The 25,354-nt window shown below is 51.0% G+C and overlaps 2 protein-coding genes across 7 annotated transcripts in view; one reads left to right on the top strand and one right to left on the bottom strand.

Moving 5' to 3' along the window:
• Positions 1 to 3,063, bottom strand: part of COG5 (component of oligomeric golgi complex 5) — a 477,042-nt gene extending 473,979 nt beyond the window's left edge. Inside the window, exon 1 of the mRNA XM_069765057.1 lies at positions 2,947 to 3,063. Within this exon, the coding sequence (XP_069621158.1) occupies positions 2,947 to 3,013 (67 nt within the window). The 5' untranslated portion in view covers positions 3,014 to 3,063. The remainder of the gene's footprint in view (positions 1 to 2,946) is intronic.
• Positions 3,064 to 3,072: 9 nt separating this feature from the next.
• Positions 3,073 to 25,354, top strand: part of DUS4L (dihydrouridine synthase 4 like) — a 44,062-nt gene continuing 21,780 nt past the window's right edge. The window contains exons 1-4 of one of the 6 annotated variants that reach the window (XM_069765063.1): positions 3,073 to 3,134; positions 9,864 to 9,988; positions 16,055 to 16,176; positions 17,415 to 17,532. In XM_069765063.1, the coding sequence (XP_069621164.1) occupies positions 9,879 to 9,988; positions 16,055 to 16,176; positions 17,415 to 17,532 (350 nt within the window). In that variant the 5' untranslated portion in view covers positions 3,073 to 3,134; positions 9,864 to 9,878. Of the gene's footprint in view, positions 3,452 to 9,057; positions 9,126 to 9,863; positions 9,989 to 16,054; positions 16,177 to 17,414; positions 17,533 to 25,354 lie in introns of those variants that run through there. The other 5 variants (XM_069765064.1, XM_069765059.1, XM_069765062.1 and 2 more) reach the window with 5 other exon arrangements.

Raw genomic sequence — 25,354 nt, 5'->3', positions numbered from 1 at the left:
AGGGTCAGGTGTGTGGCAGGGCTCGGGATGCTGGGGTCAGGTGTGTGGCAGGGCTCGGGATGCTGGGGTCAGGTGTGTGGCAGGGCTCGGGATGCAGGGTCAGGTGTGTGGCAGGGCTCGGGATGCAGGGTCAGGTGTGTGGCAGGGCTCGGGATGCAGGGTCAGGTGTGTGGCAGGGCTCGGGATGCTGGGGTCAGGTGTGTGGCAGGGCTCGGGATGCAGGGTCAGGTGTGTGGCAGGGCTCGGGATGCAGGGTCAGGTGTGTGGCAGGGCTCGGGATGCAGGGTCAGGTGTGTGGCAGGGCTCGGGATGCAGGGTCAGGTGTGTGGCAGGGCTCGGGATGCAGGGTCAGGTGTGTGGCAGGGCTCGGGATGCAGGGTCAGGTGTGTGGCAGGGCTCGGGATGCAGGGTCAGGTGTGTGGCAGGGCTCGGGATGCAGGGTCAGGTGTGTGGCAGGGCTCGGGATGCAGGGTCAGGTGTGTGGCAGGGCTCGGGATGCAGGGTCAGGTGTGTGGCAGGGCTCGGGATGCAGGGTCAGGTGTGTGGCAGGGCTCGGGATGCAGGGTCAGGTGTGTGGCAGGGCTCGGGATGCAGGGTCAGGTGTGTGGCAGGGCTCGGGATGCAGGGTCAGGTGTGTGGCAGGGCTCGGGATGCTGGGGTCAGGTGTGTGGCAGGGCTCGGGATGCAGGGTCAGGTGTGTGGCAGGGCTCGGGATGCAGGGTCAGGTGTGTGGCAGGGCTCGGGATGCAGGGTCAGGTGTGTGGCAGGGCTCGGGATGCTGGGGTCAGGTGTGTGGCAGGGCTCGGGATGCAGGGTCAGGTGTGTGGCAGGGCTCGGGATGCAGGGTCAGGTGTGTGGCAGGGCTCGGGATGCAGGGTCAGGTGTGTGGCAGGGCTCGGGATGCTGGGGTCAGGTGTGTGGCAGGGCTCGGGATGCAGGGTCAGGTGTGTGGCAGGGCTCGGGATGCAGGGTCAGGTGTGTGGCAGGGCTCGGGATGCAGGGTCAGGTGTGTGGCAGGGCTCGGGATGCTGGGGTCAGGTGTGTGGCAGGGCTCGGGATGCAGGGTCAGGTGTGTGGCAGGGCTCGGGATGCAGGGTCAGGTGTGTGGCAGGGCTCGGGATGCAGGGTCAGGTGTGTGGCAGGGCTCGGGATGCAGGGTCAGGTGTGTGGCAGGGCTCGGGATGCTGGGGTCAGGTGTGTGGCAGGGCTCGGGATGCAGGGTCAGGTGTGTGGCAGGGCTCGGGATGCAGGGTCAGGTGTGTGGCAGGGCTCGGGATGCGGGGTCAGGTGTGTGGCAGGGCTCGGGATGCAGGGTCAGGTGTGTGGCAGGGCTCGGGATGCAGGGTCAGGTGTGTGGCAGGGCTCGGGATGCTGGGGTCAGGTGTGTGGCAGGGCTCGGGATGCAGGGTCAGGTGTGTGGCAGGGCTCGGGATGCTGGGGTCAGGTGTGTGGCAGGGCTCGGGATGCTGGGGTCAGGTGTGTGGCAGGGCTCGGGATGCAGGGTCAGGTGTGTGGCAGGGCTCGGGATGCAGGGTCAGGTGTGTGGCAGGGCTCGGGATGCTGGGGTCAGGTGTGTGGCAGGGCTCGGGATGCAGGGTCAGGTGTGTGGCAGGGCTCGGGATGCTGGGGTCAGGTGTGTGGCAGGGCTCGGGATGCAGGGTCAGGTGTGTGGCAGGGCTCGGGATGCAGGGTCAGGTGTGTGGCAGGGCTCGGGATGCTGGGGTCAGGTGTGTGGCAGGGCTCGGGATGCAGGGTCAGGTGTGTGGCAGGGCTCGGGATGCAGGGTCAGGTGTGTGGCAGGGCTCGGGATGCTGGGGTCAGGTGTGTGGCAGGGCTCGGGATGCAGGGTCAGGTGTGTGGCAGGGCTCGGGATGCAGGGTCAGGTGTGTGGCAGGGCTCGGGATGCAGGGTCAGGTGTGTGGCAGGGCTCGGGATGCAGGGTCAGGTGTGTGGCAGGGCTCGGGATGCAGGGTCAGGTGTGTGGCAGGGCTCGGGATGCAGGGTCAGGTGTGTGGCAGGGCTCGGGATGCAGGGTCAGGTGTGTGGCAGGGCTCGGGATGCAGGGTCAGGTGTGTGGCAGGGCTCGGGATGCAGGGTCAGGTGTGTGGCAGGGCTCGGGATGCAGGGTCAGGTGTGTGGCAGGGCTCGGGATGCTGGGGTCAGGTGTGTGGCAGGGCTCGGGATGCAGGGTCAGGTGTGTGGCAGGGCTCGGGATGCTGGGGTCAGGTGTGTGGCAGGGCTCGGGATGCTGGGGTCAGGTGTGTGGCAGGGCTCGGGATGCAGGGTCAGGTGTGTGGCAGGGCTCGGGATGCAGGGTCAGGTGTGTGGCAGGGCTCGGGATGCAGGGTCAGGTGTGTGGCAGGGCTCGGGATGCAGGGTCAGGTGTGTGGCAGGGCTCGGGATGCAGGGTCAGGTGTGTGGCAGGGCTCGGGATGCAGGGTCAGGTGTGTGGCAGGGCTCGGGATGCAGGGTCAGGTGTGTGGCAGGGCTCGGGATGCTGGGGTCAGGTGTGTGGCAGGGCTCGGGATGCAGGGTCAGGTGTGTGGCAGGGCTCGGGATGCAGGGTCAGGTGTGTGGCAGGGCTCGGGATGCAGGGTCAGGTGTGTGGCAGGGCTCGGGATGCAGGGTCAGGTGTGTGGCAGGGCTCGGGATGCAGGGTCAGGTGTGTGGCAGGGCTCGGGATGCAGGGTCAGGTGTGTGGCAGGGCTCGGGACAGAATGGTCAGGCATACAGGTGACATACCGGACAATAACCAGACGCTGACAGCACACGGTGACATGGCTGCTGTGGGAAAGTTGCCATTAAGATGAGTGCTGGCTGTACAGCAGACGTGTTGGGCGCCTGGGTACACAGCGCACAATGTAACCGGTGCCATCACATGGCTGACACACACAGGAGTACGGCCAGCACTACTCCCTCACATAAGCCGGCTGTGTCCACACTCACCGTCCCGCATCATCTCCCTGACGGACGCCGGTCCTCCTAGGTCTGCAGAACTCTTCCTGCCCTCCATGTTGGATACAGAAAGCTGTCACTGCCAACCAACCACGTTCCACGTCATCATCCTGCGCCCGTGACGTCACTGGTAACCAAAGTGTTGGGGAAGGAGCAGGTGGAGCCGGCTGAGCGTGCAGGTAGTGCGGGAAGGGGCACAGGTCTGCGGTACCACCGGGTGCGGGCAACCACCTGCTGACACCGGAGAGCAGCCGCCGCCGCCGCCATCTTTCCATAGAAATAACGTAGCGTCCAGCTCTGGCGTGTACACATGGAGCAGTGTGCAGAGAGCGGTCATCCTCAGCGGTCTCCTCTATGTGTGATGAGATGCAGTATACGGTGACTATAGCAGCGCCCGGAGCAGTGTCATGGCGGGCCAGCACAGGCGAGGGCCCGGGACACGGAGTGACTGCTGCAGCCGCCAGAGTCACAGTCAGTGGAACAGCTCGTCTGTACGGTGTGTCCCAGCAAATCCTATGGAATGTTAGAAATCTCCTGCACACACTTGTTTCTTCCCTGACTGAATTGGCAATCTGCAGCACGTCACTTTTTTCAGCCATAAAAAGTGATGAATATGGAAGAGTTCACACAGGGCGTTTTTTTTGCTGCTTTTTTTATGCTAATTTTCAGCTGCTTTTTACAGTCAGAAATCTCATGCACACATTGGGTTTTTGTGTGATCAGTATTTTGTGCTTTGCAGCGTTTTTTTTTACATAGATAGGGCATGTCACTTCTTTCAGCGTTTTGTCAGCGTTTTTCACCCATAGACTTGAATGGATGGTGAAAAAAATGCTGTAAATACGCAAGGTTGACTTTTCTTGCAGCGTATTTGCTGCAGAGCCGGATGTGCCATCTAGACGGCAGGCTGCGTGATGCGTCCATACAGCCGGTCATCCAGCAGAGCGGACCGGATCCACAGTCACTTGAATTGGGGGGTCTGACAATACAGTTTTTGACACGATGTCATATGCATGACAGCGCGGGCAACACACCGCTTCTGATTGGCCGGGAAATCCACTCAGCTGTGATCGGAGGTGTAAACTCACCTTCGATCACTGGTGTCAGCTGATGGGACTACTGCTCCCATCATCTGACACCTACAGCCGCTAACGACAGTGAGAGCAGGAGCGGTGGATGGGAGTTTTCATCTGCCCCTCCTGCGCTATAAATAAAAAAAAACAGATAACCAGCCAGACAAAACTCACAGCTGGGGACCGCAACCCCCAGCTGTCAGCTTCAGCAAGGCTAGTTATCAAGAATTAAGGGGTCCTCACGCTTTTTTTTTTTTAATTTAAATAAATAATTTAAAAAAAACAGCGTGGGGTCTCCCCCATTTTTGACAACCAGCCTTGCTAAAGCTCACAACTGGGGGCGGGTATTCTCAGGCTGGTATGGGGCCATGGATGTAGGCCCCCCAGCCTAAAAATAGCAGCCCTCAGCTGCCCAGAAAAGGCACATATATTAGATGCCCCAATTCTGGCCCTTTCCCCAGCTCTTCCCACTTGCCTTCTAGCAGTGGCAAGCCGGGTAATGAGAGGTTAATGTCACCTTGCTATTGTAAGGTGACATTAAGCCGGCTTAGTAATGGAGAGGTGTCAATAAGATACCTATCCATTACTAATCCTATAGCAGTTAAAGGGTTAAATAAACACACATGCCGGAAAAAAGTCTTTAAATGAAACACCACACAGTTTTGATCATCTTTTTAGTGTTCTGCCATTCTGTAATAAAAATAAAATAATAACCCAACAGTACACTCCCTGATCCGTCGCAGTCCAACATAACGTAACGAGTGTCCCCCGCAGTATCTGGGGAGATAAAGCTTACAACCAGGAGCGCTGCTAATGGGACCGCCGTAATGTGAGCGCTGCTAATGTGGCTGCTGCTGATGGGACCGCCGCTAATGGGTCCACCGCTAATGGGACCGCTGCTAATGTGAGCGCTGCTAATGTGGCTGCTGCTGATGGGACCGCCGCTAATGGGTCCACCGCTAATGGGACCGCTGCTAATGTGAGCGCTGCTAATGTGGCTGCTGCTGATGGGACCGCCGCTAATGGGTCCACCGCTAATGGGACCGCTGCTAATGTGAGCGCTGCTAATGTGGCTGCTGCTGATGGGACCGCTGCTAATGGGACCGCTGCTAATGGGACCGCCGCTAATGGGTCCACCGCTAATGGGACCGCCGTAATGTGAGCGCTGCTAATGTGGCTGCTGCTGATGGGACCGCTGCTGATGGGACCGCCGCTAATGGGACCGCCGCTAATGTGAGCGCCGCTAATGGGTCCGCCGCTAATGGGTCCGCCGCTAATGGGACCGCTGCTAATGTGGCTGCTGCTGATGGGACCGCCGCTAATGGGTCCACCGCTAATGGGACCGCTGCTAATGTGAGCGCTGCTAATGTGGCTGCTGCTGATGGGACCGCTGCTAATGGGACCGCTGCTAATGGGACCGCCGCTAATGGGTCCACCGCTAATGGGACCGCCGTAATGTGAGCGCTGCTAATGTGGCTGCTGCTGATGGGACCGCTGCTGATGGGACCGCCGCTAATGGGACCGCCGCTAATGTGAGCGCCGCTAATGGGTCCGCCGCTAATGGGTCCGCCGCTAATGGGACCGCTGCTAATGTGAGCGCTGCTAATGTGGCTGCTGCTGATGGGACCGCTGCTAATGGGACCGCTGCTAATGGGACCGCCGCTAATGGGTCCACCGCTAATGGGACCGCCGTAATGTGAGCGCTGCTAATGTGGCTGCTGCTGATGGGACCGCTGCTGATGGGACCGCTGCTGATGGGACCGCTGCTAATGTGACCGCTGCTAATGGGACCGCCGTAATGTGAGCGCTGCTAATGTGGCTGCTGCTGATGGGACCGCCGCTAATGGGTCCACCGCTAATGGGACCGCTGCTAATGTGAGCGCTGCTAATGTGGCTGCTGCTGATGGGACCGCCGCTAATGGGTCCACCGCTAATGGGACCGCTGCTAATGTGAGCGCTGCTAATGTGGCTGCTGCTGATGGGACCGCTGCTAATGGGACCGCCGCTAATGGGTCCACCGCTAATGGGACCGCCGTAATGTGAGCGCTGCTAATGTGGCTGCTGCTGATGGGACCGCTGCTGATGGGACCGCCGCTAATGGGACCGCCGCTAATGTGAGCGCCGCTAATGGGTCCGCCGCTAATGGGTCCGCCGCTAATGGGACCGCTGCTAATGTGAGCGCTGCTAATGTGGCTGCTGCTGATGGGACCGCTGCTAATGGGACCGCCGCTAATGGGTCCACCGCTAATGGGACCGCCGTAATGTGAGCGCTGCTAATGTGGCTGCTGCTGATGGGACCGCCGCTAATGGGACCGCCGCTAATGTGAGCGCTGCTAATGGGACCGCCGCTAATGGGTCCGCCGCTAATGGGACCGCTGCTAATGTGAGCGCTGCTAATGTGGCTGCTGCTGATGGGACCGCTGCTAATGGGACCGCTGCTAATGGGACCGCCGCTAATGGGACCGCCGCTAATGGGACCGCCGCTAATGGGACCGCCGCTAATGGGTCCGCCGCTAATGGGACCGCCGCTAATGGGACCGCCGCTAATGGGACCGCTGCTAATGTGGCCGCTGCTAATGGGACCGCCGCTAATGGGTCCGCCGCTAATGGGACCGCTGCTAATGTGAGCGCTGCTAATGTGGCTGCTGCTGATGGGACCGCTGCTGATGGGACCGCTGCTAATGGGACCGCTGCTAATGTGGCCGCTGCTAATGGGACCGCCGCTAATGGGACCGCCGCTAATGTGAGCTAATGGGACCGCCGCTAATGTGAGCGCTGCTAATGGGGCCGCTGCTAATGGGACCGCTGCTAATGGGACCGCCGCTAATGGGACCGCCGCTAATGGGACCGCTGCTAATGGGACCGCCGCTAATGTGAGCGCTGCTAATGTGGCTGCTGCTGATGGGACCGCCGCTGATGGGACCGCCGCTGATGGGACCGCCGCTAATGTGGCTGCTGCTGATGGGACCGCTGCTAATGTGACCGCTGCTAATGGGACCGCCGCTAATGGGACCGCTGCTAATGGGACCGCTGCTAATGTGGCTGCTGCTGATGGGACCGCTGCTGATGGGACCGCTGCTAATGGGGCCGCTGCTAATGGGACCGCTGCTAATGGGACCGCTGCTAATGGGACCGCCGCTAATGGGACCGCCGCTAATGTGAGCTAATGGGACCGCCGCTAATGTGAGCGCTGCTAATGGGGCCGCTGCTAATGGGACCGCTGCTAATGGGACCGCCGCTAATGGGACCGCCGCTAATGGGACCGCTGCTAATGGGACCGCCGCTAATGTGAGCGCTGCTAATGTGGCTGCTGCTGATGGGACCGCCGCTGATGGGACCGCCGCTAATGGGACCGCCGCTAATGTGAGCGCTGCTAATGTGGCTGCTGCTGATGGGACCGCTGCTGATGGGACCGCTGCTGATGGGACCGCTGCTAATGTGACCGCTGCTAATGGGACCGCCGCTAATGTGAGCGCTGCTAATGTGGCTGCTGCTGATGGGACCGCTGCTGATGGGACCGCTGCTGATGGGACCGCTGCTAATGGGGCCACTGCTAATGGGACCGCTGCTAATGTGACCGCTGCTAATGGGACCGCCGCTAATGTGAGCGCTGCTAATGTGGCTGCTGCTGATGGGACCGCCGCTGATGGGACCGCCGCTAATGGGACCGCCGCTAATGTGAGCGCTGCTAATGTGGCTGCTGCTGATGGGACCGCTGCTGATGGGACCGCTGCTAATGTGACCGCTGCTAATGGGACCGCCGCTAATGGGACCGCTGCTAATGTGGCTGCTGCTGATGGGACCGCTGCTGATGGGACCGCTGCTGATGGGACCGCTGCTAATGGGGCCGCTGCTAATGGGACCGCTGCTAATGTGACCGCTGCTAATGGGACCGCCGCTAATGGGACTGCCGCTAATGTGAGCTAATGGGACCGCCGCTAATGTGAGCGCTGCTAATGGGGCCGCTGCTAATGGGACCGCTGCTAATGGGACCGCCGCTAATGGGACCGCCGCTAATGGGACCGCTGCTAATGGGACCGCCGCTAATGTGAGCGCTGCTAATGTGGCTGCCGCTGATGGGACCGCCGCTGATGGGACCGCCGCTAATGGGACCGCCGCTAATGGGACCGCCGCTAATGTGAGCGCCGCTAATGTGGCTGCTGCTGATGGGACCGCTGCTGATGGGACCGCTGCTGATGGGACCGCTGCTGATGGGACCGCTGCTAATGTGACCGCTGCTAATGGGACCGCCGCTAATGTGAGCGCTGCTAATGTGGCTGCTGCTGATGGGACCGCTGCTGATGGGACCGCTGCTAATGGGGCCACTGCTAATGTGACCGCTGCTAATGTGACCGCTGCTAATGGGACCGCCGCTAATGGGACCGCTGCTAATGTGAGCTAATGGGACCGCCGCTAATGTGAGCGCTGCTAATGGGGCCGCTGCTAATGGGACCGCTGCTAATGGGACCGCCGCTAATGGGACCGCCGCTAATGGGACCGCCGCTAATGTGAGCGCTGCTAATGGGGCCGCCGCTAATGGGACCGCCGCTAATGGGACCGCCGCTAATGGGACCGCCGCTAATGGGACCGCCGCTAGTGTGAGCGCTGCTAATGTGGCTGCTGCTAATGGGACCGCTGCTAATGGGACCGCCGCTAATGTGGCCGCTGCTAACAGGACCGCTGCTAATGGGACCGCCGCTAATGGGACCGCCGCTAATGTGAGCGCTGCTAATGTGGCTGCTGCTAATGGGACCGCCGCTAATGTGGCCGCCGCTAATGTGAGCGCTGCTAATGGGACCGCTGCTAATGGGACCGCCGCTTATGTGGCCGCTGCTAACAGGACCGCTGCTAATGGGACCGCCGCTAATGGGACCGCCGCTAATGGGACCGCTGCTAATGTGGCAGCTGCTAATGTGGCAGCTGCTAATGAGAGCGCTGCTAATGGGACCGCTCCCGGCTGTAAGCTACTGGGGAATGAAGGAGACGGAGCGGGCACAGGCTCAGTAACTAGCGGTGACGTCACTGACCCTGCGCTCCCTCACAGCCTGACCTGAGGTAACCCTGGACCGTGGGAAAATGCCGGGGAAGAGGATCCCGCAGGTAATGTATCTATTCTATCAATCTATCTAATCATTCTATCAATCTATCCATTCTATCTATCTACAGGAAGTTGTTATTTTTTTCTCTGTGTGCACTCCACTTTATTGGCATGCACAAAGAGAGAAAAAAAACGCCAAAAATACCACAGCTAAACCTGCATTTTTGGCACAGCTTCTTTCCTGCCAAGATGATCAGGTTTTGCTGCAGAAAAAAATGCCCTGTGTGAACTTACCCTAAGAGCAAAAAAATGCAGATATCAGGTTTTGGAAAACTCCGGAGCAGTAGGTACTAAACTGTCAGCATGAAAAATGCAGCAAAAAATGTTTTGTGTGTTTTTTTTGTTTGTTTTTTTTTAAAGCGGCTTCTTTACCACCAAGAGCAGGGGTGTCAAACTGCATTCCTCGAGGGCCGCAAACCATGCGTGTTTTCAAGATTTCCTTAGCTTTGCACAAGGTGCTGGAATCATTATGTGTGTAGGTGATTAAATTATCACCTGTGCAGTACAAGGAAATCCTGAAAACATGACCTGTTTGCGGCCCTCGAGGAATGCAGTTTGACACCTCTGGCCAAGAGATCAGGTCATGCCTGCAGAAAAAAATGCAATGTGTGAACATAGCACTCTCATAGTAAACCCCTTCATGTGAATGTTCCCTCAGAAGCCTCCTCCCCCATCCCCCGCGCAGAAGCTCGCGTCTCTATGTCTGAGTGTTCCCTGACTGCTGTTCTGTTCTTCTCTAGGCCTCATCTGCTGCCATGCTTCCTCAGCAAGGTGATAATCCAATATGTCTGCCACAGGACCCTGCCGAGTTATTCAGCTCTAATAATCTAGTAAAGATCTGTGCACCCATGGTACGGTATTCTAAGTAAGTGCTGCTCAGGACTGTTAACCCCTTCATGACCTTGGGATTTTTCATTTTTCCGTGTTCGTTTTTTGCTCCCCTTTTTCCCAGAGCCATAACTTTTTTATTTTTCTGTCAATTTGGCCATGTGAGGGCTTATTTTTTGCGGGACGAGTTGCACTTTTGAACGGCATCATTGGTTTTAGCATGTCCTGTACTAGAAAACGGGGAACAAATTCCAAGTGCAGTGAAATTGAAAAAAAAAGTGCAATCCCACACTTGTTTTTTTGTTTGGCTTTTTTACTAGGTTCGCTAAATGCTAAAACTGACCTGACATTATGATTCTCCAGGTCAGTACGAGTTCATAGACCCCAAATATGTCTAGGTTCTCTTTTATCTAAGTAGTGAAAAAAAAATCTAAACTTTGCTAAAAAAAAAAAAAAAAGCGCCATTTTCCAATACCCGTAGCGTCTCCATTTTTCGTGATCTGGGGTCGGTTGAGGGCTTATTTTTTTGCGTGCTGAGCTGGTGTTTTTAACGATACCATTTTGGTGCAGATACGTTCTTTTGATCGCCCGTTATTGCATTTTGGTGCAATTTCGCTGCAACCAAAAAAGCATAATTCTGGCGTTTCTAATTTTTTTCTCGCTACGCCGTTTAGTGATCAGGTTAATGCTTTTTTTATTGATAGATCGGGCAATTCTGAACGCGGCAATACCAAATATGTGTAGGTTTAATTTTTTTATTTTTTTTTTATTTTGAATGGGGCAAAAGGGGGGTGATTTAAACTTTTATATATATTTTTTTTTTCACATTCTTTTAACTTTTTTTTTTTACTTTTGCCATGCTTCAATAGCCTCCATGGGAGGCTAGAAGCTGGCACCACTCGATCGCCTCTGCTACATAGCAGCGATCATTAGATCGCTGCTATGCAGCAGAAATACAGGTGTGCTATTAGCGCTGACCACAGGGGGGCGCTCACCGCAGGCCGGCATCAGTAACCATAGAGGTCTCAAGGACCTCTATGGTTACCATTCTGAGGCATCGCTGACCCCCGATCATGTGACGGGAGTCGGCGATGCGCTCTTTTCCGGCCGCCCGGCCAGAATCGCCAGTTAAATGCCGCTGTCAACGTTTGACAATGGCATTTAACTAGTTAATAGCGGCGGATATTGCGGGCACATGTCAGCTGTTCAAAACAGCTGACATGTCCCGACTTTGATGCGGGCTCACCGCCGGAGCCCTGCATCAAAGCGACCTCGGACGTACTATCCCATCCGAGGTCAGAAAGAGGTTAAAGGGAGTCTGGCAGCAGAATTTGCTATGTAATTTGAGAGCAGCATAATGTAGGGGCAGAGACCCTGATTCCAGCTATGTGTCACTTAGATCACTGGGTGCAGCAGTTGTGATACAATCAGTGTTTTTAGATGTAGCAGAACTCAGATAGCTGCCCACACCCCTGATTAGCAGCTTTCTGTGTACATTGTATTTTGACAGTAAGCTGCTAATCAGAGGTGGGGTTGGAGTTGGACCAAGTGAGCTGTAGTCCTCTGCTGATAAAACACTCATTGCATTGAAACTACAGTACAATGCCTAAGAAGTGACACATCACTGAAATCAGTGTCTCAGCCCCTACCTCATGCTGTCCTCAGATTGCAAAGCAAAAACCTGCTGACAGATTCTCTTTAAGTATTTTGGTTTAATTTTCCTTAATCTTATACATAATTTTCAATGTGAATATTAGTCATAGGGCAAATTACTGTAAAAAATACAGAAACTCTGACCGATCCCCTGACATCATTGTAAACTATGAGACAGATCCTTAGTAGCATTAGATCTGTCATAATGAGCAGAAGCCAGTATGCAATAATGCCAGGAAGGGGCAAGTTATTTGTCCAAGGGTCCACCTGAGACTGCTGTGGAGGGTTGAAATTAATTCTGCTCATTATTATTGTTTTAGATTCATTGCTATCACTTAAAGGGAATCTGTAACCAGCTTTTTGCTACCCCATCTGAGAGCAGCATTATGTAGGGACAGAGACACTGATTCCAGCGATGTGTCACTTTCCCATCTGCATGATATCATGTTGGTAAAATCAGTGTTTTATCTTCTGCGGATCCCTCAATGCTGAGCTCTGTATGACCCCGAGCACATCACTGATTGTCAGTTTCCTGTGTACACTGTGTATATGATTGTGGGGGAGGGGTTATACAGAAACCATAAATATGGAGGACTACAAGGCAGCAGGTTTACCAGTCCTCTAGTCATAATTAGAGATGAGCGAATATTTCAATGTTCAGTTCAGGTTACGATCGCCAATTATACAATATTCGCTGAACGCTATTGGAGTCAGTGGGAGTGCCGATGAGCGAATATGTTCGGAAACAATCAAACATAAATTCGGCACGAATATGGCTCATTCGGATTCGGCAGTCATTTACCGAACATATTCATCTCTACGGATAATCTGTTGATAAAATAGAGATTTTATTAAAACTACATTAAGCAGCCCAGTAAGTGACATATTGCTGGAATCAGAGTCTCTGTCTCTACATTATGCTGCTCTCAGATTAAGTGGCCAAAACTTGCTGACAGATTCCCTTTAACATTGAGCAGAATTAAGTCTGTTTACCGCTGCTACTGGGAATATTTTTTTTTTTTTTTTACTGTGGACCCAAGAACTAAGGCTGGTTTCACACTTGCGTTTCAAAGCGCATACGTTTAAAAAAAAACGCATGTAAACGCGTGCAAACGCTGCGTTTTTTTGAAGCATGCGTTTTTGCATGTGGTGAAAAAAAAGCGGCGTTTTGACGCGTTTACATGCGTTTTTTCATGCGTTTGTGTTTTTTAAACGCATGCAGATAAATGTGTGACCGCTGCCAATCATCAAAATAAAGTAAAAAAACCCACTATAAACAGAAAGAGCTAGGATCTAAAGGGATCCTAGAGGGACCCTAAAGGGATCCTAACCCTAACCCTAAAGGGATGCTAACCCTACCCCTAAAGGGATTAGGGGTAGGGTTAGGAGTAGGGTTAGGGGTAGGGTTAGGGTTAGGATCCCTTTATCAACTTTATGGTGTGGGGTGGTTTATCAGTGTGTTTTTATGTTTTTTTTTTTAAAAACGCATGCATTTTTAACGTATGCAAACGCATGCACAAAAAAACGCATGTGTTCCCATTGACTCCAATGTGTTTTTTGACCCCAAAAAAAACGCATGAAAACGCATGCGTTCTTTTGTGTCCAAAAAACGCCTCTCAAAAATACTACAAGTTGCATTTTTGAAAATGAACGCATGCAGTAAAAAAACACATGCGATTGAAAACGCGACCAAACGCGTACACAAAAAAAAGCATGCGTTTTCAATGTTAAATATAGGGGAAAAAATGCATGCGTTTTTTTGTGCAAGAAACGCTGCAGACAAAAACGCAAGTGTGAAACCACCCTTACAGGCAGGTTGTTGCTAAGTACCAGCCTGTTATAAATGAAGACTGCTCAGACTGGTCACGGTGTGACTGGTGGCGTCATGCTGATTGACAGCCAGCTACCCAGAGTTACACAGCAGTGAATCTGCTGTCAATCAGCATGACTTTGGAGGTTCCATCGACACAGGAGAAGAGAAGCCGCTGCTTTGTTGATGTGACGTCCGCGGAAACCGCAGAATTTCCATCTGGAGTGGTCTGTGACTGCTCTGAGCTGGCAGAGATCATCACTGGGCAGAAGAAGTAGGTCGTTGGCAACTAACTGCCTTTTAGGTTTTTAGGCTCATCGTAAATAAAAATTAAAAAAGCAAGCTTCCCAGATAACTTCGTTAAAACATGTTACGCTAGGGCTTGTCGTAACATATATTCTTACCTCCGGCAGCTAAACAGCACCTATAATTTACTGCTTTTAATAAAGTTTAGAAAGCACCTTGCTCCTGTTACTTAGCCATTGTATCTTGATCAACAGCTCCCAATGCAGTATGATGCTCTCACAGTTTCCACACACAGTATGATATCCCCACAGACTCACTCACAGTATATTATCCCCTTCACACAGCCTCCCTACACAGTATAATGTCTCCACAAATCCCCCTTACACAGTATATAATGGCACAACAAAACCCCCCTACACACAGTATGTCACCATAGAACACCCTGCACTGTATAGGGTCCCCACACAGCTCCCATACACAGTGTTATTTCCCCAAACAGGTCCTTACATAGTGTTATATCCCCACACAGCCTACCATGCAGATTGATGTCTTCACACAGACCCTTGCACAGAATTATGTCCCTACACAGCCCCCTTATACAGTAAGTTCTCACACAGACCTTTTGCACAGTATTCTGTTCCCACACAGCCCCCTTATAAGGTATTATGTTCCCACACAGCCCTTTTGCACAGTATTCTGTTCCCACACAGCCCCCTTATACAGTATTACGTCCCCACACAGCCCCCTTATACAGTATTACGTCCCCACACAGCCCCCTTATACAGTATTACGTCCCCACACAGCCCCCTTATACAGTATTACGTCCCCACACAGCCCCCTTATACAGTATTATGTCCCCACACAGCCCCCTTATACAGTACTATGTTCCCACACAGCCCCCTTATACAGTACTATGTTCCCACACAGCCCCCTTATACAGTATTATGTTCCCACACAGCCCCCTTATACAGTACTATGTTCCCACACAGCCCCCTTATACAGTACTATGTTCCCACACAGCCCCCTTATACAGTATTATGTTCCCACACAGCCCCCTTATACAGTATTATGTTCCCACACAGCCCCCTTATACAGTATTACGTCCCCACACAGCCCCCTTATACAGTATTACGTCCCCACACAGCCCCCTTATACAGTATTACGTCCCCACACAGCCCCCTTATCCCCTTATACAGTATTACGTCCCCACACAGCCCCCTTATACAGTATTATGTCCCCACACAGCCCCCTTATACAGTATTATGTCCCCACACAGCCCCCTTATACAGTACTATGTTCCCACACAGCCCCCTTATACAGTATTATGTTCCCACACAGCCCCCTTATACAGTACTATGTTCCCACACAGCCCCCTTATACAGTACTATGTTCCCACACAGCCCCCTTATACAGTATTATGTTCCCACACAGCCCCCTTATACAGTATTATGTTCCCACACAGCCCCCTTATACAGTATTACGTCCCCACACAGCCCCCTTATCCCCTTATACAGTATTACGTCCCCACACAGCCCCCTTATACAGTATTATGTTCCCACACAGCCCCCTTATACAGTATTATGTTCCCACACAGCCCCCTTATACAGTACTATGTTCCCACACAGCCCCCTTATACAGTATTATGTTCCCACACAGCCCCCTTATACAGTACTATGTTCCCACACAGCCCCCTTATACAGTACTATGTTCCCACACAGCCCCCTTATACAGTATTATGTTCCCACACAGCCCCCTTATACAGTATTATGTTCCCACACAGCCCCCTTATACAGTATTACGTCCCCACACAGCCCCCTTATACAGTATTACGTCCCCACACAGCCCCCTTATACAGTATTACGTCCCCACACAGCCCCCTTATCCCCTTATACAGTATTACGTCCCCACACAGCCCCCTTATACAGTATTATGTCCCCACACAGCCCCCTTATACAGTATTATGTCCCCACACAGCCCCCTTATACAGTACTATGTTCCCACACAGCCCTTTTGCACAGTATTATGTCCCCTTACAGCCACCCTGCACGGTACTGCGTTTCCACACTGTCCCCTTGAACAGTATTATGTCCCCACAGGTTTCCACAATGTACAAAGGCTTAATGCTGGCAGAGGGAGATGATGCCTCCATGCTATTAGTGTTTTCCCGAGGAGGCAGATCCCAATAGAAGTGAGATGCCGGGCGGGGGATGGCTATGTGGTGCAGAACTCCACTGTATCTAGCCCTGTTGCTGTCCCAGTCTGCGGGATGTACCAGAACAGCCTAAAGGTCGCATATTGGCCGCGGACCGCAGGGTGTCCAGGTCTGGAGTACAGCCTTATGTTTTATTTTTTTCCTTCTATATTGGTATTTATGGGTGTTGATTCCTTTCCCAGATTGGCGTTTAGGAACCTGGTGAGGAAGTATGGCTGTGACTTGTGCTACACACCAATGATAGTTGCGGCTGACTTCATCAAATCTGCTAAAGCCAGAGACAATGAATTCACCACAAACCAAGGTACCTGTCAAACAATGATTACAGGGTCGTATGAAAGCAGAAACTTCATTCTAGCAGTAATTATTGTTAATAGAGGGAGTGACCAGATGGAAGAAACTGTGAGGGTCCTGTGCAGACCTCGGCCATACCTTGCAGTCACCCGGACATTGAGCCCACAGATTGGCTGAGGTGACTGCACCCTGCAGCGATGATCAAATTGGGGTGCTGAAGTGACAGGGTGTCGGACTGCTAGGTGACACTTATTCATTATTTCATCCATGCATGTGTGACTCTGAAACGCTGCGGCATTCCAGAGAACAACATATCAACAGCCATCAGGGACTGAGCTGCGCATAAGACTTGTCGGACTGGCGAGTCCTCTCCGCCGGCTCCCCTGGAGTGACGGGTCGCCCCCTATACACGTACACAAGGAGGAACCTGTCACTCAGGGCAGCAGGCGTGTGAAGCCGCGGCCGGCCTGTCTGACTAGTCTCCCAGAGGCTATGAAAGTGCCAGCTCTGAACTAGGGTAGGAAATCCCGTTTATGGCCTCTCTTCCGCAATGATTATTTGTTGCAGCGTTTCTGGATCTATTACCCAAATTAAGTAATTTGCTTTTTTTTTTCATTTAGTTTTTCATGTCTGTATTTCATTTTTCAGGTGTGGTTTTTGTCTCTTTATGGTGTGTCACATTTTAAATCTTTTTTGTCTTGCATTCTTGCTTATTTTTATTGGTGTATTTTTTTATCTGCAGATTTTCCTCATCTCATTCAGGTCTATAGGGCAAATAAACAAGTAAAACACATATTTACAACGTGAGAAACTGACATCTCGTGGATCTCAGAAACGCACCGCAAGTTTACGCTGTGCTTAAAAACAAATAATTGAGCATGAGATTTCTATGATTCACTTTGGAAGTTTTATTTGCTTGGATTTTTGTGCAGCTAAAATATGCACCAAATACTCATAGTGGGACCTTTGCCTAAAATGTTTGGGGGCTTTAGGTAATATCTGGTGTGGTCAGAACTACGGTACTGTCTTCATATAGAAAATGTTTCTTAGTTTTGCAGATAAAACTACTGGGGCATATACCATGCGGGGAGCATAAAAATCATTGTGATTAGAAGATTGTTAGTGTTACCACGACCCCACTTTACATATGTTTACTGTATCACTTTATGTTCTCACTTTTATCTTAATTGTCAGGATTTAGCCACTTTAATCTTCTTGATAACATTCCTATTTGATGTGTAACTTTAGGAGACCAGCCACTGGTTGTACAGTTTGCTGCTAAAGATGCCCAGGTTTTAGCTGATGCAGCTCTTCTTGTCTGCCCTTTTGCTGGAGGGATTGATCTCAATTGTGGCTGTCCTCAGAGGTAAGACTAGACTGTATTCATCCTGCTTTATCAATATGACAGAAAACGTCCAAAAGTGACACCATTCTAAAAACTGCACCCCTCAAGGTGTTCAAAACCACATTCAAGTGTTTCACGGGAATTAATGGAATGTAGAAGGAAAAATTGAACATTTCACCTTTTTTTTTTCACAAAAATATTACTTAAAACCCAATTTTTTTATTTTTGCAAGGGTAACAAGAAAACACTGACCACAAAATTTGTTGTCTAATTTCTCCTGATACGCCGATACTTGCTGTCTGGGCACACGGCAGAGCTCGGAAGGGAAGGAGCGCCATTACACATTTTGAATGTAAAATTTCCTGGAATCATTAGCGGATATCATGTCGCATTTGTAGAGCCGCTGATGTGCCTAAACAGTGGAAACCGCTCACAAGTGACACCATTTTGGAAACTAGACCCATCAAGGAACTTATTTAGATGTGCGGTGAGCATCATGAACCCTCAGGTGCTTCACAAAAGTTTATAACGTTCAGCCGTGAAAATAAAAATAAAAAAAATCACATTTTTCTCACAAAAATGTTTTTAGCCCCAAATTTTGCATTTTCACAAGGGTAACAGGAGAAATTTTGCACCATACAATTTGTTTTGCAATTTCTCCTGAATACATTAAAGAAGTTGTCCACTACTATAAAGTTTTTTGTTTTTTTTCATAAATCTTGCTGTTATGTGCCACTGAAAACATCTACGATGTTTATTTTAGCAATATTACCTGTTATCATGCTGTAGCAGCACATCTTCAGTGCTGGATTCAGCTCTCATGAGGTTAAATGACAACTTCCTTATTGTGCCCTAATACTACAAGTTCCATGATGCTTTGCACTGCCACTAAGCCCGAACCAAGCACACCCACTCCAAAAACACACCCAAACCCCTCCCTCCTCTCCCTCCTCTCTCTTCAAAAAGATTTGTGAAGTCATTTCTGTCCAACTCCCCTTTTACATTTGTCCAACCCACACTCCATGAAAGATAGATAGATAGATAGATAATAGATAGATAGATAATAGATATATAGATAATAGATGGATAATAGATATATAGATAATAGATATATAGATAATAGATGGATAATAGATATATAGATAATAGATAGATAGATGATAGATAGATAGATATTAGATAGAATTAGATAGATATGGGATAGATAAATACATACAGATATATCTATATATCTATTTCCATATATATGTCCATATCCATGTTTCTAAACCCCTTCACCCCTGGACCTTTTTTCGTTTATCGCTCCCCTTCTTTCCAGAGCCATCATTTTCCCGTCAATATGGCCATCTGAGGACTTATCTTTTGCGGGACAAGTTCTACTTTTGAACGACACCATTGGTTTTACCATATCGTGTAGTAGAAAATGTGAAAAAAATTCAAAGTGCGATGAAATTGCAAAAAAAGTGCAATCCCACACTTGTTTTATGCTTGGCCTTTTTGCTAGGCTCACTAAATGCTAAGACTGTGTACACACGTTGCAGATTTGATTGCAGATCGCAGCATTTTTTGCAGTACGGAATTGCATTAAATCCACAGTGTTGTGCACAACCAATGTAAGTCTATGGGAGCCACAGACTTGTTGTGCACATGCTGCGGAAAAGGCCGCACCAAAACGCAGCTTTTTTTTTTTCTCCGCAGCATGTCACTTCTTTTGTGCCGAACTGCAGCGTTTCGCACCCTTACACCGGGATCACACACAGCGAGATACGGCCGAGTCTCGCAGGTTAAATACAAGCTCTGGCACCGGCACTCCGGAGCGGAGCGTGCGGCCGCACAGCAATACATGGAGCCGCACGCTCCGCTCCGGAGTGTCGGTGCCAGAGCTTGTTTTTAACCTGCAAGACTCGGCCGTATCTCGCTGTAGTGTGACGTGTGACTCCGGCCTTAGACTTTCATTGAGATGTAACAAATATCTGCAGTTTTGCTGCAGATGTGGGTCCGAGAAACGCTGCAGTTCAGGAGGAGGGAAGTGTGTGGGCAGTGACCAGGGCCGGACTGGCCATCGGGCACTTCTGGCAAATGTCAGAAGGGCCACTGCCAGTAGTGGGCCGCAGCACTCTTTCCCCCCTACTCCCGCCAGTGCCGCCGCCGCATTCAACTATACCGGCGTCTATGACGCCAGTATAGTTCAATGCAATGATGAAGGAGAGAGCGTCCGCTGACGCTCCCTCTCCCATCATTCCCCGCTCTGCCTCTGACACTGCGGGTGCGCAATGACGTCATATCATCGCGCACCTGCTGTGTCCCGGGCAGACTGCAGCCGCCGAGACAGGAGCAGCGCGGGCAAGAGGAAAGGTCAGGAGAGTGTGGAGCCATTATCGGGGGGATGAGATGTGGGTTGTGCTGTATATACCACTGTGTGGGCTGTGCTGTGTATGTACCACTGTGTGGGCTGTGCTGTGTATGTACCACTGTGTGGGCTGTGCTGTGTATGTACCACTGTGTGGGCTGTGCTGTGTATGTACCACTGTGTGGGCTGTGCTGTGTATATACCACTGTGTGGGCTGTGCTGTGTATACTAGCTGTGCTGTGTATACTACTCCGCGGGCTGTGCTGTATATACTACTACGCGTGTTGTGCTGTATATACTACGACCCGGGCTGTGCTGTATACTACTACACGGGCTGTGCTGTATACTACTACGCGGGCTGTGCTATATTATGTGGGCTGTGCTATATACTATGCAAGTTGTGCTATATTATATGCGGGCTTTGATATATACTATGGGAGGTATATTATATTCTATGGGGGAGGCCGTGTTATATACTCTTGCGGGGGTATATTCTATTCTATGGGGGAGGCTGTCTTATATACTATGGGGGGTATATTATATTCTATGGGGGCTACATTATACTCTGGGGTGGCTGCATTATACTCAGCAAATTCAGATGTAAGGCTACTTTCACACTTGCGTCGGTACGGGGCCGTTGCAAACCTTCGGCCAGACGTACCGACGGGCGTTATGCTAACTTTAGCACAACGTGGGCAGCGGATGCAGTTTTACAACGCATCCGCTGCCCATTGTGATGAGCGTGGAGGAGGGGGTGGAGTTCCAGCCACGCATGCGCGGTTGGAAATGGCAGACACGTCGCACACAAAGTTACATTGAACTTTTTTTTGTGCGTTGTGTCCGCCAAAACACGATGGATACGTTGCTAATACAAGTCTATGGGTACAAAACGCATCCTGCGAGCACATTTGCAGGATCCGTTTTTTTTCGCCGGATCTTTTTTTTTTCCGCCGTATCCGTTTTTTACCACCTGATCGTTTTTTTCCGCCAGATCAGTTTTTTTCTCATAGAGTTGTATTAGCGCCGGAGTGCGTCTGATGGCCACATGTTTCATCCGTTTTTTGCTAGATCCGTCGCTGTGCATTTTTTCAACGTACCGAAAAACCGTTCCTCTGTATGTGTTTTCTGTCCGGTGGAAACAGCTTTTTTGACGGATCCTGCAAAAACGGATTAAACGTGTGGCCACCAGGCGCAATCCGGCGCTAATACAACTCTATGAGAAAAAACAGATCTGGCGGAAAAAAAAAACATCCGGTGGAATAAAATGGATCCGGTTGAAAAAAAACGGATCTGGCGGAAAAAACGATCCGGTGCAATTAAACGGATCCTGCAAATGTGCTCGCAGGATGCATTTTACCCATAGACTTGTATTAGCGACGGATCGTGACGGATGGCCAGACATCGCCTCCGTCGTGTTACGGATCCGTCGTGTTTTGGCGGACCGTCGGCACAAAAAAACGTTCAATTGAAAAAAATTTTGGCCGGCTCGCCCGCCATTTTCTAACGCGCATTTGCGGCAGAAACTCCGCCCCCTTCTCCCCGCACTTCAGAATGGGCAGCGGATGCGTTGAAAAACTGCATCCGCTGCCCACGTCGTGCACAAATTTCACAACGTGCGTCGGTACGTCGGCCCGACACATAGCGATGGACCCGTACTGACACGAGTGAAAGAGGCCTTAATGAGCGATGAATTTAAAAAGAAAAGAAAAAAAAGCGGGAAAAAAACGGCGAGGGCTCCCGCGCAATTTTCAGCGCCAGAGGGGGAAAGCCGACGGCCGGGGCCAATATCTGTAGCCTGCTATGAATATCAGCCTTTACTGGCTATTAAAATAGGGAGACCCCCCCCAAAAAAAATGACGTGGGGTCCCCCTATATTTTATAGCCAGAAAGGCTACGCAGGCAGCTGCAGGCTGATATTCATAGCCTAGAGAGGGGCCATGGATATTGCCCCCCCCCCCCTGGCTACAAATACGAGTCCGCAGCCGCCCCAGAAATGGCGCATCTGTAAGATGCGCCAATTCCGGCACTTAGCCCCTCTCTTCCCACTCCCGAGTAGCGGTGGGATATGGGGTAATAAGGGGTTAATGTCACCTTGCTATTGTAAGGTGACATTAAGCCGGGTTAATAACGGAGAGGCGTCAATAAGACGCCTATCCATTACTAATCCAATAGTAAGAAAGGGTTAATAAAACACACACATTTGGAAAAAAGTATTTTAATATTCTTCATTTAACCATACTTACCATACTTCAGCGCCTGCAAAAAAAAGTAAAATAATAAACCGTATACTACCTTTCCGCCGTAGTCCAATTAATAACGAGTGTCCCACGACGATCTCCCCTATAGAACAGTGACATCGGGTGATGTCACTGCTCTATAGGACCCTCAGTGACACACTGACAGGAGACAATGGCTCCTGCAGTGCATCACTGAGGTTACTCTAGTTCACTGGTCTCACTTTATGGCAATTGCTGCGTGGGAAAATGTCTCACCCAGCAATGCCAATAGTGAGACTAGGGACTATTTTCTCACAGGGGCGTAGGAATACCTTGTGAGGAATACATGATGGAAGGATACCTTCCATCATTGTGTTCCTGGAGCCCCTGGAGAGTGGTCGCATCAACTGATGCTCCTGCTCTCCACGGGAGATCGTCGTGGGACACTCGTTTTAATTGGATTTCTGCGGACAGGGAGTATATTGTTTGTTTATTATTTTAATATTTTTTACAGGTGACAATGGCTTCGGGGAACAAAGTGACAAGTGATGGTGAGTATGTACTCTATGTTATATGTACTGTATGTCTGTAGTATGTATGTATGTACTGTATGTCACATGTCGTTGCATGGTGCATGTCGTTGCATGGTGCATGTCGTCGCATGGTGCATGTCGCATGCCGTCGCATGGTGCATGGTGCATGTCGCATGCCGTCGCATGGTGCATGTTGTCGCATGTCAGTGCATGTCGCATGGTGCATGCAGCATGTCGTCGCATGGTGCATGTCGTCGCATGGTGCATGTAGCATGTCGTCGCATGGTGCATGTAGCATGTCGCATGCCGTCGCATGGTGCATGTCGTCGCATGGTACATGTTGCATGCCGTCGCATGGTGCATGTCGCATGGTGCATGCCGTCGCATGGTGCATGTTGTCGCATGCCGTCGCATGTTGTCGCATGGTGCATGCAGCATGTCGTCGCATGGTGCATGTCGTCGCATGGTGCATGTTGCATGTCGTCGCATGGTGCATGTTGCATGTCGTCGCATGGTGCATGTTGTCGCATGTCAGTGCATGTCGCATGGTGCATGTCGCATGCCGTCGCATGGTGCATGTCGTCGCATGGTACATGTTGCATGCCGTCGCATGGTGCATGTCGCATGGTGCATGCCGTCGCATGGTGCATGTTGTCGCATGCCGTCGCATGTTGTCGCATGGTGCATGCAGCATGTCGTCGCATGGTGCATGTCGTCGCATGGTGCATGTTGCATGTCGTCGCATGGTGCATGTTGCATGTCGTCGCATGGTGCATGTCGTCACATGCAGCATGTCGTCGCATGGTGCATGTTGCATGTCGTCGCATGGTGCATGCAGCATGGTGCATGTCGTCGCATGGTGCATGTTGTCGCATGCCGTCGCATGTTGTCGCATGGTGCATGCAGCATGTCGTCGCATGGTGCATGTCGTCGCATGGTGCATGTTGCATGTCGTCGCATGGTGCATGTTGCATGTCGTCGCATGGTGCATGCAGCATGGTGCATGTCGTCGCATGGTGCATGTTGCATGTCGTCGCATGGTGCATGTTGCATGTCGTCGCATGGTGCATGCAGCATGTTGCATGTCGTCACATGGTGCATGTTGCATGTCGTCGCATGGTGCATGTTGCATGTCGTCGCATGGTGCATGTCGTCACATGCAGCATGTCGTCGCATGGTGCATGTTGCATGTCGTCGCATGGTGCATGCAGCATGGTGCATGTCGTCGCATGGTGCATGCAGCATGGTGCATGTCGTCACATGGTGCATGTCGTCGCATGGTGCATGTTTCATGTCGTCGCATGGTGCATGTCGTCGCATGCTGTGTGTTGTATGTATGTATGTACTGTGTATGTTTTTTTTTTTTTACATTCAACACATTAGCCGGATGATGGGACTACTACTGTCCCATCATTGGCTAATGTGTCACTTACTGTCAGTGTAGCAGGCAGAGCCCGGCGACCGCAGCACAGCCCCGTCCTCAGATCCCAGCAGTGAGCTGAGCACACACTGTCAGCCCCGCCCGCCCCCAGCACAGCCCTGCAGGCAGCCCCCAGCACCGTCCACAGCCCAGTCACTCTTGCTGAGTGACTGCCTACTGTGGGGGCTGGTCACGCCTGCTGCTGACGTCACGTCAATTTTCAGAGCCTGGAAATTGACGTGACGTCGGCGGAAATGAGCGGCGGCTGCAGTCTGGGGGTCATGTGACCCGGACACAGCAGCAGGAATAGCGCCGCTCACAGGCGAAAACGTCAACAGAAGGTAATGGCACAATTCATTAGGGGCCCCCGGGGAATACATTGGGGGGTTAATTGAAAGTAGTGGACAACCCCTTTAATACCCCACATGTGGGAGAAAACTGCTGTTTTGGTGCATGTCAGGCTCAGAAGGGAAGGAGCGCCATTAGTCCTTTTGAATGTGCAGTTGTGCTCTACCCCAGCAGAATTTTTGCTTTCTTGGCCTTTTTTTCAGAGATTATGGATGATAACACCAAAACTTTTTCTCCACTCATGGTTAGTGGTTGGGTGAAGCCATTTATTGTCAAACTACTGTGTTTTCTCTTTTTAAATGATAATGACAACCCAAAACATCCAAATTATCCTGATCAAAAGTTCACATACCCTGTTGATTTTGACCTAATATCATGCACAGAAGTTGACACAAATGGGTTTGAATGACTACTAACCTGTGACCTGTTTGCTTGTAATCAGTGTGTGTGCATAATAGCTAAGTGAGTTTCTGGGATCCAGACAGACTCTTGCATCTTTCATCCAGCCACTGACATTTCTGGATTGTGAGTCATGGTGAAAGCAAAACAATTTGTCAATGGATCTACGAGAAAATGTAGTTGAACTGTGTAAAACAGGAAAGGGATTCAAAATTATATCCAAGGAATTGATAATGCCAGTCAGCAGCGTTCAAACTGTGATTAACAAATGGAAAATCAGGGGCTCTGTAAAAACAAAGCCACGGTGGTTAGATAGAGCAACAAAAATGTTGTCCACAAAAATTGTTCGGGATGCAATGAAAAACCCACAAATAACATCAGCTGAAATACTGGACTCTCTGAAAACTAGCGGTGTGGCTGTTTCAAGATGCACAATAAGGAGGCACTTGAAGAAAAATGAGCTTCATGTCGAGTTGTCAGAAGAAAGCTATTACTGCGCAAATACCACAAAGTATCTCTCCTACAATACGCAAAACAGCACAGAGACAAGCCTCAAAACTTCTGGAACAAGGTAATT

The sequence above is a fragment of the Ranitomeya imitator genome, chromosome 4 (assembly GCF_032444005.1).
Source record: "Ranitomeya imitator isolate aRanImi1 chromosome 4, aRanImi1.pri, whole genome shotgun sequence".
Taxonomy (NCBI): Eukaryota; Metazoa; Chordata; class Amphibia; order Anura; family Dendrobatidae; genus Ranitomeya; species Ranitomeya imitator.
Note: the sequence above shows the minus strand (reverse complement) of the source record. Positions and strands in the feature narration are given on the sequence as shown.